We start from the raw sequence: 16,043 nt of genomic DNA on the forward strand, positions 1-16,043 counted from the left end.
CTCGGCGCCTTCTGCGTGTTTGGCCTGAAAGCGCTGGCGAGCCGCGCGGTGCTCGTGGCCCTTTAAGAAGCCCGGGGAGCGGGGCTGGATCAGAGAGCGCCATAACCACACCGCCTGCGCCTGAGTGGGATAGGCTGCTTTGGCAGGGATGGGCTGGGAGGAGCCCTCCTGCATCTGCAAACTCTGGCCAGGGAAAAAGCGAAGGGGGTAGAACTGGAGGGGGGGGAGGAGGAAGAGGAAGCAGAAGCAAGAAAGGGGAAGGGGGGCGCCGAGGTTGCTGTGGGGCTCAGGCTCGCCTATCCCTTAGCAGCGCAATCTCTGCAACCGCTGCGTTTAAAAGTTTCTGCGCTTTGGGTCAGGAGCGTTGGCTGCGCCGACCCTCCCGGAGGAGGGGTTTCTTACGTCTTATCTTCCCCTCTACTCCACTCCAAGATTTGCACTCCTTCCCTCCCGCTTTATTTTGTTACTTGCTTCTGGGGTTCGGGTTGCAGAGGACCAGCGCTATGCCCCGGAAGAGTATATTGGAGGTGAAGGTGCTGGACGTGCAGAAGCGGCGAATTCCCAACAAACACTATGTGAGTTAGCGTGGCATGTGTGTGTAAGTGTAACCAGCGGTCGGGTGGGGAGAATTGCTGAGAGCGCCTTGAAATCCTCTAGCCGTTCATTTTCCTCACATGCTGGGACAGATCTGCTGCGCTTGATACAGCTGCTTTGCTGGGATTTCGCACGGGCATCTCCCCCCTGCGTGTTTTTTTTGGGGGGGGGGGGCAGCGTTGGCTGCAGCTACCTAGCTAGCAGAGAGGCGATGGGGTCGCCTCCCCGCAGCCGCTTCTGTGCGGTCTCTTCCATTCCCTCCTGGATCCACTGTGAGTGCATGTTGTAGCTGCAATAGTCTGGCTGCGCGCACACTGCAACTTCCTAGCAAGCCAGGCAGGAAGTTCTTGCCGCCTGGCTCTTTCTTTTCTTTCACCAGCGTTGACATTACAAAGGCAGGATTGTGCATGTTGACCAGCCCGTCACTTTAAATCTCTGGCCAATGCTCTGGACGGGTCCCATCGTGGGATGGGCAAGCTTATGTCTCCCTTGGCGCTTGCTTTTAATGGTTTGCTTGGAAATTTAAACTGCTGGAGGGGATCTGGAGAGCAGCTGCTCTCCTGGCAGAGAAATCTACATGGGTTTCTTCTTTCTCAGAAAGGAAAGTAGTGGCTTTCCTGCCAGATTTGTGTTCAACAGCCTAGAAGTGCATCTGTAGGGTGTGTGAGAAGTTTGCTTAGATTTCGATCTACCCCAGGCAAAAAGACCTCTGGTACTCCCTGCTTTTGTGCCCGCTGTGCTTTGCAAGGCTGTGGGAACCGGGCTGCAATGTGTCAGAACTGTCAGATTCTGTTTGGAGTGTGTATCCGTTGGGGCTGGTGACTGGCAGGTTGGGTGCTGCAGCTTGTCATTTCCACTAAACTGGGGGTATGCCTGCTGAATAGCAAACACCTCCTTCTCTTGCAGGATCTGCTCTCCCACTTTTAATATTCTGACCGTGCTGTGCTGAACCCTTAAAACAAATATTTTGTGCATTATGGATTGCGAGGGAACACAGTCTCTACCCCAGTGTTTTTCAACCACTGTTCCGCGGCACACTAGTGTGCCGCGAGATGTTGCCTGGTGTGCCGTGGGGAAAATTGAAAAATTCAAGAGAATTACTTTATATATAGTCAATATAGGCACAGAGTTAATTTTTTTTAACATTTTCTAATGGTAGTGTGCCTCGTGATTTTTTTCATGAAACAAGTGTGCCTTTGCCCAAAAAAGGTTGAAAAACACTGCTCTACCCAAAGAGTTGACTGGCAACTTTAACTCTGTTAAAGAACCTATGGCAGTGTTTAATTCATTCACCACACACACACACACACACACACACACACACTAGGAGCTGGAGGGGTGAGACTGTGCAAGTAGAGACACCAGAGATGGAAGGTTGTGCTTCACATATGGGAACCTGATTGTTTCTGAGAATAATGAAAAGGGGAGTTAAGTAGGAGGCAGCCAGGAGGATGCAGAGGAGAACAAGGAGTGAATGGTAGCATAGGATGAAACACGAGTAGAGAATGCAGGTCTTTTAATTCCATATCCTCTTATACTGTACAAATTGGTGCAGTAATCTTTCACTATACCTACTTCTAATGGTGTAATGATCCCTCCCCTGCCCTTTTGAGATATAAAAAGCTATGATTCTGTGATAGTTTTCTTTTAATATATTTGTACTGTTCTCAGCAACAATTGTCACCAGTATAGGCTTTGCTTTAGAATGTCATAACAATCTGACCTTTTATTTTATTGCATTTGTATCCCACTTTTCTCCAAAGGAGCTTAAAGTGGCGTATAGGGTTCCCCATTTTTATCACCACAATGTAACTGTGAGTTAGGGTGGGCAGAGAGAGAGAGTGAGAGAAAGATGGACTTGGCAGAGGCCACTCAATCAGCTACTGAGAAAGAATTTGGACCTGGTCTGTGTGCTCCAACCTGGTTCTCTCCAGATGTTGTTTGATTCCCAACTCCCATTAGTGCTAGCCAGCATAACCAGTAGTCAGGAGTGATGGGGATTTGCAGTCCAAAAACCTTTGGAGGGCACCAGGTTGGGGAGGGCTGCTCTAACCACTGCACCACAGCGACAATCTGCCAAATTTTGATAGTGGAGAAGGCAACACAGGGAAGCGGAAGATAAACAAAGGAAACAAGTAGTGGGGATGATCTACAGTACAATCCTATGCCAATAAATTCTATTGTGTCCAGCAGAGTTTACTCCTTGTTAAATATGTTTAGGATTTCAGCCAAAATGCAGTTGTAGACATGTGCTTTAGAAGTGGCTGCAGTTGGAGATGAGATTCTGCTTACTTTAAAATATTGATTCTTTATTATTATTAATAATAATAATAATATAATATTAGATTTATATACCACCCTTCCTCACAAAATCTCAAGGTGGTTCACAGGATAAAAATACATGGTAAAAACACCAGTAAATAATTAAAACAAAAAGAACAAAGCAATACCCCCTTCCATAAACACATTTAAAAGCCTCTCCTAAATTGCCGCTGATTTTTATAATGCTTGCTTTTTAAAATACCTTGCTTATAAGATGACATTTCCTTATGTATCTTATTAGTTGGGAACAGAGATAGGTCTCACTTTTGCTCTTCACTATGGATAATTTCTTTTGTTTCTTAAAACTGAATGCTGCCTTTGCACCAAATGATACTATAGTGCTGGCCACATTCATCCTTTGAAATAGATTCCTGAGTTAACTGGAATAGGTTTTTTAAATCTTTGGAAGGATCTGCCAGTGACTACAGATAGAGATGCTCTTAGCTGTGTTCTAGTTCTGTCTGGGACATCACATGGAGAAAATGCATAATCAAGGGGGAAAGATGGTAGGCTCTTACACATAAGAGAAAAAGTGAGTCATTTGGGGAAAGACAATCCTTTAAATCAGAAGGAAAATCAACAAGAAATTGTTGCCTGTAATGAAGGATAGGCGAAGTGAATCAGTTTGGTATAGCTCTTCAGTTCAGATAGACATAAGATTTGATTATCATACCCCAGAGGTTTTCAGCCTTTTTGAGTCCATGGCTCCCTTAACCAATTACATTCTTTGTGTGGCACCCCTGTGGGGCTCAGGAGCCCAGTTATGTCACCCCTTGCCTGAAGAGCTGTCAGCCTCTCACCCTTTTTTGAACACCCTCCCTTGTGGAATGTTCCCTCAGCCTCTTCTCTCCCCTTTCCTTGGGAGTCCTCAGGGCAGCCCGCCCCAAAGAGAGGTGCCTCCCAGAGGCACCATTTGCCTGTGGAGCTTATAGCCAGGGCTGCCTCAACAAACAGCTGTAGAAGCCTTTGGGAGGCAGAGACAAGAGAGGGCATCAGAGCAGGGAGGGAAGGAAAGAGGGATAGAGGCCAGTGTTGGCCACTGCACCCCTGACCATCATTCAAGGCACCCCAGGGTGCCACAGCACACTGGTTGAAAAACACTGTCATACCCTAATGGCCTGTTGTTGTTTAAATCAGTGTTTTTCAACCTTTTTGGGGCAAAGGCACACTTGTTTCATGAAAAAAATCACAAGGCACACCACCATTAGAAAATGTTAAAAAATTTAACTCTGTGCCTATATTGACTATATATAAAGTAATTTTCCCACGGCACACCAGGCAACATCTCGCGGCACACTAGTGTGCCGCGGAACAGTGGTTGAAAAACACTGGTTTAAATGAGGCAGTCCTGCTTTCTAGCTGACTGTAGGGTTGGGCAGTTGCTTGGATCTTGGTCAATTCAAATGCCATGGTTGCTACTGCAGAAACCAGTTCTGTAATTTGCACTCCCTCCTTCCTTTGAGTAGATTAATTCCTTGGTCCCCTTTCCCAGCTCTGAAAGTTTTGGAGGTGGAAGAGGAAAAGGGGCTTGTACTCAACCTCCCATTGAGATGCAGTATGAGGTCAGGAACTTGTGTTGCAATCCCCTATGCACGCTTACCTGGGAGTAAGCACCAGTGAGCACAATGGGACTCCTGTGTGAAAATGCACCAGATTGTCCTTAAGGGGAAGGTCCTGACAACCAATCTTTGCTTGACTACCAAGGCCAAACCAAATTTGTGGGTCTCCACTGAGTGCATACATCTTACTGTGTGCAACCTTCATACTGGGATTGTGTGTTATGAAAAATCAGCTTGCACACAAACTGCCCTCTTGGATCAGACCAAAATATCCATCTAGTCAAGCATTTGGTTTCCATCTGCTCGCCAGATGCCTCAGCATGGTTAATTGTGATTTTGGATTTTAGAAGCAAATGTTAAGATGGGAAATACACTTCATGCTAGCCAATGTGTGTTCTCAAACAGCACTTGTGGTGGGAAAATTGGGGTGGGAATAGGAATTCTTCCCTGTAAATTTCTTCCTCACCTTTTTAAAATAAAAAAATCCGTAATCATTGTTGATTCCAATTGGGCAGCCCTGCTTGGGGGGAGGCATTGTACTAAAAGAGAGAGAGAGTGTGAGTGTGTGTGTGTGTGTGTGTGTGTTTGGAGAGAGAGAGAGAGAGAGAGAGAACCATTTGCAAGGGAGAACTGATGAACAGTAAAGGGGTTAGAAAGGGTTAAGCATCTTTCTGTGCTGGTTCTCACCTGCAAATGCCTCCCCCCCCTTTAAGGCTATTAAGGATAATAATGATATGGTGGCTCTAGAGCCTATATTTATTTTATAGCATGTAGATCTGTCCAAATATTTCTGCTGGCCATATATATCCAATGAGTTCCTTCAGACAAGTTCAGCTCTTTGACTGCATACCTGGGACAGTTTGCATGGAGCAAGACTATATTGTGTGAACTAGGCCTGAGGATCATTGTTATTTACACAGATCTTTTTTCTGTCTTGCCCTTCCTCCAGTTATTTATGATGGAAAAAATACTGACTTCTCCCTTTTGGAGTAGCATGAAAATGGTTGGTGATGTCATAATTCCTCTTCAAATTACAGTACTGCTCTAAGTGAAGGATTAAAGGTTGCCTTCCCTCTTGGCAACTTGCAGCCTTCCTCTTCTTCCAGCAATGGAAAATATCCACCACAAATATGTTTGCTCTCATTTGGTTCCTTAGATGATTCTTTAACAGTTAAAAGTTTTTAGCCCTTGAAAAGAGAATGAACTTATGATTCTGTAATTCAGCTCTGACAACCTTTGCAAGATTATCTGTGTTGTGGTTGATTTGAAATTGGCTGCTACTGACCTTTACACACCAAAAATAGACTTTTGTTCTTTATCTTCTACCTGAGCTAGGAGTCTTTCACTCTATTTTTAAATGTTCACATATGCTTTCCACTTGTCCCAGTGGATGAAAATACAGGGTGATATTTCCTTTGGAATCCATAGTTCTTCAGCTTGCCATGTATTTCCATCTTTTGAAAGGCAGGTGTGAAAATAAAGGGAAATTTAGGAGTCTTCTTTTGTCTCTGGAATCCTATGGTGTTTTGTTTCTGAGACTTTGAAACCTTCACACCCACACACCCCACACACATTTAAATTGATGTGATTATACCATCTACCTATAGATAGAAGACATCTCCAAACATATTCTTATCTAAGAGGCTTTGTTTGTGAATTAAGAGGTCACCTGCAATGAGATATTCCTACTTTGGTACATGCACTTTTTCTTCACTGGTGACATTCCAGTGATTCCAGAGCACAAGTACCCCACTCCCAACAATTGTGGAAAAATAATTAATTAGAATTGTTCAGAGAAAGCTTGGAATGGGAAAGAATCACAAGGCCATTCTCTCTCTCTCTCTCTCTCTCTCTCTCTCTCTCTCTCTCTCTCTCTCTCTCCCCCCCCCCCCCCGATCATGGACAGTTGTACATGCATACAGTGACCACATGGAGAATGGTAGATCAGTTTGTACACATAGGCAGCCTGCAACCATCTCTGTGCCCAGGTACTAAAAAAAAGTACAGTTGGACAATGTAGTTGCACTAACCTTTCGGCCATGAAGCTCACTGTGTGGCCATTGCCAGGCACACTGTCTCTCAGTCCAAACTACCACACTGGGGAGTTGCTTGGCTAAAAAGAGGACAAATGGTGTAAGCTGCTGCCTTAAATTCGTTGGAGGAATAAACACATTTTAAAGAAAATCATGTTTCTGTTTCTGAAACCCTGTGAACTAGATTAACATTGTAGTGAAAGAGAACAGTGTTTGCCCCTGAATCTGTACATTAAAACAAGACAGATTCCCAAAGACAGTTAATTATATACACTCCAAACCTATTTTTACACAATAAGTGGAGAGGCTGAGTCATCTTGCTGTTGGCTACCTACAAGGCTCTTTCTGTGAGGTTGGAGCCAACCGTAAATAGGCCTGTTAGGCCTTCTCAACTACTTTGAGCACAGACCTGCCTTTCTCTTCCCTGAAGGCAGTTTCTTAGTATTCATGAGTTTGGAAAACTCCCTACTTTCAGTGTCATAGTCTGACCTAGAAATGACCTGTGCATTTCCCCACCCCCACCCCGGACTGACAGACAGACAGTTGCCCTTAACTTAATTCTATGGAAAGTTGTATTTTCAGCTGTGGGGCAGTAATGGGGAAACTGGTTCTTTGAGGAAAGTGTGGCCTTGAGTAACTTTTGCTACTCATTTATTGAGTGCTCGGAAGATCTGATGTTTGAGGATCTGCTTCCGTCCTCATTTATCTCTGTGGTGGCTGTAACAGAGTGCAGAGTTAAACTTGCATATAACTTTTGTTTCTTCCCCCTCCCCACATCCCCTCAGCTTTGGAGAAACCTGCTCCAAATGAACTTGTTGCATCTAGTTAGTGGAGTCGTGATATCAAATCTGTGTTTCATAATGAACTTAACCTTTTCTCTCATCTCATGGTGGATGAACGGGTCAACACCTGTTTGGGCAATGGGTCAGCTTTGTGTTCAGGGATCTGAACTTTTGCCTAACAGTCTGAAGACAGATATTGATTGAGTCTGGGAGGGGTGTAAGTGTGGAGGAGGAGGAGGGCAAAAATAAACTATTTAGCACAGGTGTGGGGAACCTTTGGTCCTCTAGATGTTGCCGAATGACAACTCTTATAATCCCTGGCCGTTGCCCATGCTTTCCAGCGCTGATGGCAGTTGGAGTTTAGAAACATCTGGAAAGCCAAAGGTTCCCCATTCCTGAATTAGTAGCATGGCGCCAACTGATTTAGATTAATCCCTGGATTTCTTAGTGGCAACCTCAAAAAGAGGACTGTTGCACTTGTTTGCAGTGTGCATGCAACTGCTGAGACTTGAAGGGAAAGGGTGTGTGTTAAGAGTACAAGGACTGTTGTCCTATGTCTGTACCCTTAATAAAAAATAATCAAAGCACAAGACACTTTCTTCTTTACAAAAATATCAGTAAGCTGGTTCCTTTTCTATAGGAACCCTTACATGGGGCCAGGGTTCAGGAATACAATTAAAAGAAGTATAGATAGCAAAACATACTGCTCCACAACTTACAAACTGGAGATGCTAATATGGCTCTGAATTTAGAGATGAGCTGGGAGCACGTGTGAAGTGACATATGTTGGTGTGGTTGGACTAGAAGATTGGCAATGCTAGACTTCCAGTGTTGTTGGGAATTGTTGAGAACTTTTTTCTCTTCTACAGCTGACAAAGGGTTACATCTTTTTGTAGCTGTTAACAGTTTTTCTTCTAATAATGCTAGCAAGTAGATGAATGCATCGGAAATAAGCTCTTGATGGATGTCTTAGTAATGGAGTTTGCTAGTGATGCCAGACGAGTAATGAATGATGGATGAGAGAAGTAAGTGATTGAAATCTTTGTTTTTAGAATATGAGGACAGATAAAGCATTCCTTTTGTAAGATTATGCATGCACTGCTCCAAGCTGCTCCTTTTTAGTTGGGGGCAGCGACTGGTCCAGCACAACACTGCTGATTCTATTACAGTGAAATACATTGGTATTTTCTGCAACGTACAACCAAGCCACTGCACTATATGAATTACAAGTGGCTGGACTTGTGTGTTAGCACTCATCTGAAGGCATATTGGCTCATGAATTGGTGCATGTGCAGAAATTGCTGATATCCTCTTTTGTTTAGGTCAATGACTGTGAGTTGAAGACACCCCCCCCCCCAGTAGGTGCTTTGTAATGTCAACTTAGGGTGATTTAGGGTTGTTCACAGTGCTGAGCCATGCCAAGCATCGGATTATCATTTGGTAGTATAGGAAGGTATGAGATGTGGCCTGGTGCCTTATCTATTAAGGTGTTGTCTTCCAAATGAAACATGGGATCCCTGATTCACGATTTGCATGGCTTGCCCTGCATTTATCCCCCAGTCACTGATAAAGTCAGGTTTTTTTTTCCTAAACCCACTTGTGCACACTTAAAATGTACCGTACTTGTTTTGCAGGATGTGGTTGCCAATAAACTGAAAGTATTTGAAGAAGAAAACAATACCCTCTCAATGTAAACTTTGATTAGACTCTAGTCCTGTTGGACTGTGGTGTGTCTTCCTCTTACCGCCTGGTTTGTCTCAAGACCACCGGCTCTGCTCTTGCTAAAAGGTTCTGGCACTTGGTTCCCCTGTTGATAATGCTAAGTGATGCCACATCTGATGAACTTGGTAAATTCCCCCTGACTTCTGGTGTAAGTTCATATTGAAAGAATCCTGTGACTTGCTGGGTTTTCTTTCTCCCTATTCAGTTGCTTTGAGGGTCCCCCCCCCCCCGACAGCTCTGTTACAGTTGGACAGATACCATTTGCATTTCTCTAGCAGCTTGTCACTCTTGGCAGTTTTCCTTTTGGCTATTTTCTCCCAGTCCTGCTTCCTTCAATATGTGGTTGCCTCAGATTATGAAGGGACATGGAAGATTGGGAGGGAATTGTATTCTATAGATGAGATCATACAAAGAGGTATCTGTGAGGAACAATATTCTTTTGAGCCAGGACTTATCACCCAGAAGGATATTTTCCTTCTCCATATGCAGCAAGGTTTTAATTAGTCAGGGGTTAAGCTTGACGATACAAAGACTTCTTAAAATCCAACTTGGTTAAATGCCCATTCCGTTTTTAATGTTTGTAATATAACGCACAGGCATATTTTATATATAAAACCACAAATTAAACACATAATTAGCAAGAGACAACACCTCCCATCTATGTTGCAGATCAATCCTAGTAGTATTTTATGTTGTTGAAAATGATTTCCCCCCCCCCTTGAGAACTTATCACATTTTAATTTTCATATTATTCACATGAGGTACCAGTGTAAGAACAGGGCCTCCAAGTGCCAGGCAGATTTTCATGGGAGCAGTTTCTGAGGTAATGTGGTCCCAAGCCATTTAGGGCACAGGTGGGTAGAGTTCAGATTTGTAGGATCTACTTTGCTTTTTACTACAATATCGGTATCCACCAACTAGGTTCAAGAGATAAAGAATGATGAGCCCAGGACTTGCTTTTGAAGACTAGAACTTCTACACACAAAATCCAGCCCTGTTTATTTCCTCCCCAATTTTTTCAGTGGCATAATTGGTGGTGGTGGTAAATTATTTTGTTCTTAGCATTGGTTAACATTTGGGAGTCAGAAACATTTGTCCATAGTGTATGAAATAAATTAGTATTATTATTACACCAACCCAAGCTCTATATAAGACTGTTTAAGAATAGATGGTGACTGTGATCTGAAGGGCTACTTTAGATATGTCTCCCAGGGATCACCTGTACCCAGTAAAATGCATTTGTTTAATCCATGCCTTATTGCTCCCTTCCATTAAAAAAAAGCCAACTGCCATGCAACATGGGACAGGAGACTGTCCTTAAGGAAATGGGGCCCTGAGGCTTCCTTAGGCCTGCAGAACTTGTTTCTCAGTTCTTTGGATCACAGGTCATTATCTGGTAAAGCTCAGAATTAAGTTGTCCATTTGAAGAAAACTTTATGGGGTACCTTTGTTCTATTTTGATCTTTTGCTATGGTCACTTCCTCAGCATTTTCCCATCCATATAAATGGGTGTGGGTAGAAAGGAGAATGTTTTGTGAGGAGAATACTCATCTCTATAGTGGATACTTGACCCAAAAAGCAGGGGGGAGGAAAAATAGTTTTTACCAAATTTCCAATTCTTACTGATAAGCAATTCCTACAAATTAGCCAGTTGATTTTTTCCTTCTACCTAGAAGCCATAGGGCCAGTCCACACATTAGCTGGTACAGTGATCTGAAGTTAGGACATTGGGTTTTCAACAGGGGAGCCTTCCTTTAGATGTAAGAAGAGCCCAGCTGCATCAGACAAAGGCCTGTCTAGCTCAACCTTCTGTTTCCACAGTAACCAATGAAATGCTTATGGGAAGCCCGTAAGCAGGACATGAATATGGTGAAATTTGTGGTGTGCAGTATGTGTGTTCTTGTCGTGCATTGGATGCTGCTTTGAGCAGGTGGCTTGTTACCTCATTCAGTTCCAGTGTCCCACTATGCATATGAAATTATCAAAATGGTGAGTGTGTGGGCCAATCCACGATTTCAGTGTGCATGAGTCATACTGATCACGGAATGATTAGTTAAAAGGTTGCTGGGAAAGGTTCCCCTTCTTTCTTAACGTCTTCCTGGGATGTGCAAATCAGACGCACAGTCCCCTTCTGCAGTATGATCAAGCATGCAGAGGCTATCTCTGGCTAATAAAGTGTTCCATTTCCTCTAGAGGACTCCCAAGATGCACTTGGTTCACCAAAAGGGCTTGCCGCAAAGCAGCCAGCATGACATCATTTAGGTCTTTGGCCCCCAGAAGTTCTGGCTCGCTAAGCATTCTATAGCATTTCAGTAATGGATCACTTTTGGCAGCCTGCCTAGAGAGAGAGGGAGAGAGAGAGCCTTCTACTGGGGCTGGAAAAGCCTGTATATCTTTGTTGCTTTCCCTTCTTTATGCTGCCTGTATTTCAAGCCTATTCTCATGAGACTTTAATCAGATTTGTGGAAACTACTTACAGGGGACTGATTTTATTTAAAGCTCAGAGTAGTTAAACAAAACCTGGGAAAGTAAGAGATTGCAATACAATACTGGGGGGGGGGGGGAGAGAGAAATCCACATCCATCTTGCAAAAGCGATAATTTTGACTTCCTACTTGGGGTTTTTGAAATGGTATCTTTGCTAGGGTTGTAAAGGACCGGGGCTATGCTGGACCAATTCTTCAGGGGTGCTCTTTTCCTTCAAATGGGAACTGATGCATCCCTAGTCTCTTTATGTGTGTGTGTGTGTGTGTGTGTGTGTGTGTGTGTGTTGTGTACACACAGACATGGAGTTCAGCAATATGCAGCATGGAGCATCTGGTAGCTGTGGCTAAAGGGTGCTTTGTATGTGATTCTAGCCATTGAAAGCAAAGAATGGAGCGCAGAAGAAGAAAAAGTTAAAGAAAGGGACTTGGGTTACAACAGGACAAATGTTAAATGTGGAGGTGCAACAGAGAAAGGCGTGGAGGAGATGGGGGTAGCCTGGGAAATAGAATGGATGTTCTGCAGAAACAGAAGGTTGTGTGTACATTTTTTGGGGGGGGAGTTGTTTCAGGAATTTGTGGCGAAGGAAGGTAGCAAAAGTGGTTGAGCTGTTCTTGTAACTGAACTGGAATACCAGCCATAGAGAAGTACCGGTATGTAACCAAGTGCAGTTTACAGGTCCCGCTTCCAAGCAGATGGTGGTCCTTCTGCACATGGGAGTCACTCCAGAATTGTTATTGCAGCTTCAGGGGGAGGAGAGCAAAAGGAAAGAATGAAATAAGCCTCAGGCTCCCAGTAGAGGTTCCATTTTTGTGACCTTGCCTGACGTGGGAGTGATCTGCATAGGTAAGCTCAACCAGTGACAAAAGCTTTGAGACGGAATAAAGTTAACATTTAATATGTATTTCCACAAAATATACAGAGAAGCTTTATCAGAGAGAAACATACAGGTATTGGTACATGCTTCTGTTGGTCAGAATGCTGGTTAATAGTCCAGGATGAACTGTTGATGTTTCTTTGTTGCCATGGAGGCTAATAATAGGAGATGGCTTCCTGATCATCAGGAACTTCCATGTGCCCATCAGGGCTCAGAGAGGGCGATTTCTTGTTAACTGAAGGGAGTGGATGACAGCGCTCTCTCTCTCTCTCTCTCTCTCTCTCTCTCTCTCTCTCTCTCTCTGTGTGTGTGTGTGTGTGTGTGTTTGGAGAGGAGGAGAAGCTGCTGTTTGTGGTTTGGAAGAGGTGGAGAGGGGAAAGTTTCTGGCAGAAGCTAGCAGAAAGTGGGGATAGCCTTGAGGATGGGCTGTCCATGTTTCTCTTTAGACCAGGGCTGGGGAACCTATGGCCCTAAAGATTAGACTACAATTCCCATCAGTCCCAGCCAGCATGGCCAATGATTAGGGCTTATGGGAGTTGTAGTGCAACAACATCTGGAGGGTTTGAGGCTCCTCATTACTGTCTTATGAATCTGTATTGCTGAGGCCCTTGTTTACTCTCAACTTATATTCTGCTTCTATATGTAAAATAAGGTCCCTTTTATAGTGTTTGTTTTAAGGCGCTCTCATGCCTGGGAAACCAAGCCTTGTGACACTGGAACTTTTTATTTCTCAGGGATGTGAATTCATGGTACTGTGGGGAAAACTTTGTTGCCCCAAGTCAGTCCACCCATAAATAGCTAGCAAGGCTGGGTAAAGTGGTTTCAGATTCTTAGACACAACAAATATTGGCTGCAACATGCTCTTTTCCCCAAGAGGTGAGCAAACAGGGGAAAGCAATGACAGCAGCAGAACCCCAGGAGGAGATATGGCTGTTGTGTGGCATGGCCAACAGCCAAGACTAACAGCCTGCGATCTCTAAATATTTACCAGTTTTCCCAGGGCAGTGAATTCTGCAAGTGGGTGGGAAATTAGCTAACTCTGAAGAACATTCACAGGGAGTGTATTCCTGATGCTTTTAATCCCTGTCCGCTCTGTGCCGCCATTGCACTCGGGCCTTTGGGATTGTAGTGCTGGTGATAAATTTTCTTAAGTCTTTGTGCAGGGACTGGAAGCCAAATTTAGATGATAATGAAGCGAGGCATGCTCTTGTCCCTTTCCAAGACTCAAATTTGTGGCTACAGACAACATGTATGAAGGATATCAAACTGCTAGTCATAGATATTGATGAAAGCAACTACTTAGAAATGGGAATGATTAAGCGGTATAGAAGTGTGTTAAACAGGCAAACAGACAGTTGTGAAACAACATAAGATACATTAATTTTGCCCACGTGAGGGTTCTTCATTGTGGGGCTTCATTTACCTTGAGCAGCCATTAGGAAGATCAAACCAAAATGTTTCCCAGCAGCACAACCCTGAAGTTTCCAGGGGAGCGTGGATGAAGCGTTCACCCCACCCCACCCTATAGCAGTAATTGTACGTACTCCCTGCAGTTGCTGTTTTTAAAAAACTCAGTCCACAGTGAAGCCAGGAAGTGTTCCCCTAGGTGTTACAGATGTTATCGCATAGCTGGCTCTTATTTGTTCTATTGCATCATTATATAGCCAAACTGGAAGCCCTGTTAACACAATTGTGCGCCAATTGTGCATTGACTGTAAAGTAGGGCCGTGCCTTTTAACCCTGTCCCTGAGAGCACATCTGTTTTCCTGGAACAAAATTGCATTGTGTGCGGTTGCCTGGAAAGAAACAAGAAACCTGAAATGGTTCTGCTTGCTTTTAGAGAGGCTCCATGCAGCTGGGACACCTGCACAACTGGGTGGCCTGATTGTGCAGAGCAGCTTCATGCATGGAGCAGCTCATGCATTGAGTTTTCACTTACAGACTATTGTAGACAATGCACAGTTGTTTTAGGAAGCAGGGTGGTCCTGGTCCTCAGTTAAAACACAGTAGCTCTACATGTGAGGAATGTGTGAATGACAGTTAATGCTTTCTGACCTCACTTGGGCTTCTCATGGGTTAATTTTGAAAATCACAGCTATGGCGATTACAGATAAATCGTTAAAAAGGGCAAGAAAGGTGAGTAAAAAGGACTTTCATTAAAAAGGCCCCTATCAATCCAAAAAAATTGCAAAGAAACCACCCCCAGCTACTGCCCTTTCTGAATAGCTGTCCAGACAATGATCATCTTCTAAGGACAAATTAAAGTATCTCTTTAATGGACTTTGGAAGCATCGTAACAGCATTTGATGTGATTCTCTAAAGTGTCTTTCTTCTTCCCCACAGGTATACATTATTAAAGTCACCTGGTCCAATGGTGCCACTGAAGCAATTTACCGACGGTACAGCAAGTTCTTTGACCTGCAGGTAAGATTATTGCTGTGTTTTTGCTGTGTTCTGGGGTTCCTGTTCTGGAGGGCTATAACCTATTATCTGACCTATGTTTGGGATGGCACAGAGTATTTTGGTCATGTGACAGTTTTACACTTTTACATGACAGCTGCCCTGAATGGATTGTGAAGTCCTGCAGCTGGTTCGTCTCCTATGGTTTTGCATGCTTATTGGAAGTGCCAGCATTAATGATGATCCATGTCACACCTTTCCTTCTTTCTGAGGACCATCCTCTTGGTTCCAGACATGCTGCAGCAGGATAGTATCATAGAATTGTAGAGTTGGGAGAGACCCCAAGGGTCATCAAGTCCAGTCCCCTGCAATTCAGGAATTTCAGTTAAAGCATCCATGATGGCTATCCAACCTCTGCTTAATAACCTCCAAGGAAGGAGAGTCTACAGCCTCCCGAATTCAGAAGAGGGTGAGCTTGGGGGTGGGGGGAATGTTCCCTAGAAGCATGGAAGCTGCCAGATAACTAAAGTTAAGATCTTCCTCCTCAGAAATGCTTTTTAAAGACATGTTTTGATGTTCACTGCAGATATTTGACTTCAAAGTTTTACTGGAACCGGGTTATGTTTTATTGCTCCTGTTTTCTTTTTGTGTGTTTGAGTTTTATTTTTGACTGCTGCCTTTATTGGAGGTTTTACTTGGTATCATGTATTGATCTTAATGTTGCTAGCTGCTTTGAAAGTCAGTTTGGCCAAAAAGGAGATTAGACGTGTAGGAAATAAATGAGAGAAGCAGCAGAAAAGAAGCTACTTCACAACTTTGCCAGAGTTGCTCTGGGTCTTCCATGCTCAGCGTGTAAATGTAGCCTTTAAAATTGCAACTGCTTCGTTGCGGAGGAGAACTTGCTTTCTCTGAAGCTTCATAAGTTAAGCCCAAGTGCTTCTGGACTTGAGTTACATGGGTTGGGCATGAGATTCACGTGCAAGGTCACAAGTCGTGCAATTTGTCCTGCTCTTAAGGAAACCTAGATGCAGTCTGGATTCCCTCAGTCTTTCCTTTATGCATTCCATGGGCCTTCTGTGTCCAGTGGTCACTTGCCTCCACCAGTTAAGACAGGGATGGAGCTGTGTTTGAATAAACAAGAAAGATGGCTAGTATACTTTGCCCCACTTGCCATGCAAGTAACACAAACCATTTGCTGTAAAAGTGTGATGGATCTGTACAGTTGGGCAAAGGCTCACTTGTTTATTTTATCAGGATTTATCTTATTTTAA

General features: G+C 43.8%; 1 protein-coding gene across 2 annotated transcripts in view; it reads left to right on the top strand.

Annotated features, from left to right (window-relative positions):
- The first annotated feature begins 265 nt into the window (after window positions 1–265).
- Window positions 266–16,043, top strand: part of SH3PXD2B (SH3 and PX domains 2B) — a 107,506-nt gene continuing 91,728 nt past the window's right edge. For both annotated transcript variants that reach the window (XM_033139944.1, XM_033139945.1), the window contains exons 1-2: window positions 266–575; window positions 14,716–14,796. In XM_033139944.1, coding sequence (XP_032995835.1) covers window positions 504–575; window positions 14,716–14,796 — 153 coding nt within the window. In that variant the 5' untranslated portion in view covers window positions 266–503. The remainder of the gene's footprint in view (window positions 576–14,715; window positions 14,797–16,043) is intronic.

The sequence above is a fragment of the Lacerta agilis genome, chromosome 2, assembly GCF_009819535.1.
Source record: "Lacerta agilis isolate rLacAgi1 chromosome 2, rLacAgi1.pri, whole genome shotgun sequence".
NCBI lineage: Eukaryota > Metazoa > Chordata > Lepidosauria > Squamata > Lacertidae > Lacerta > Lacerta agilis.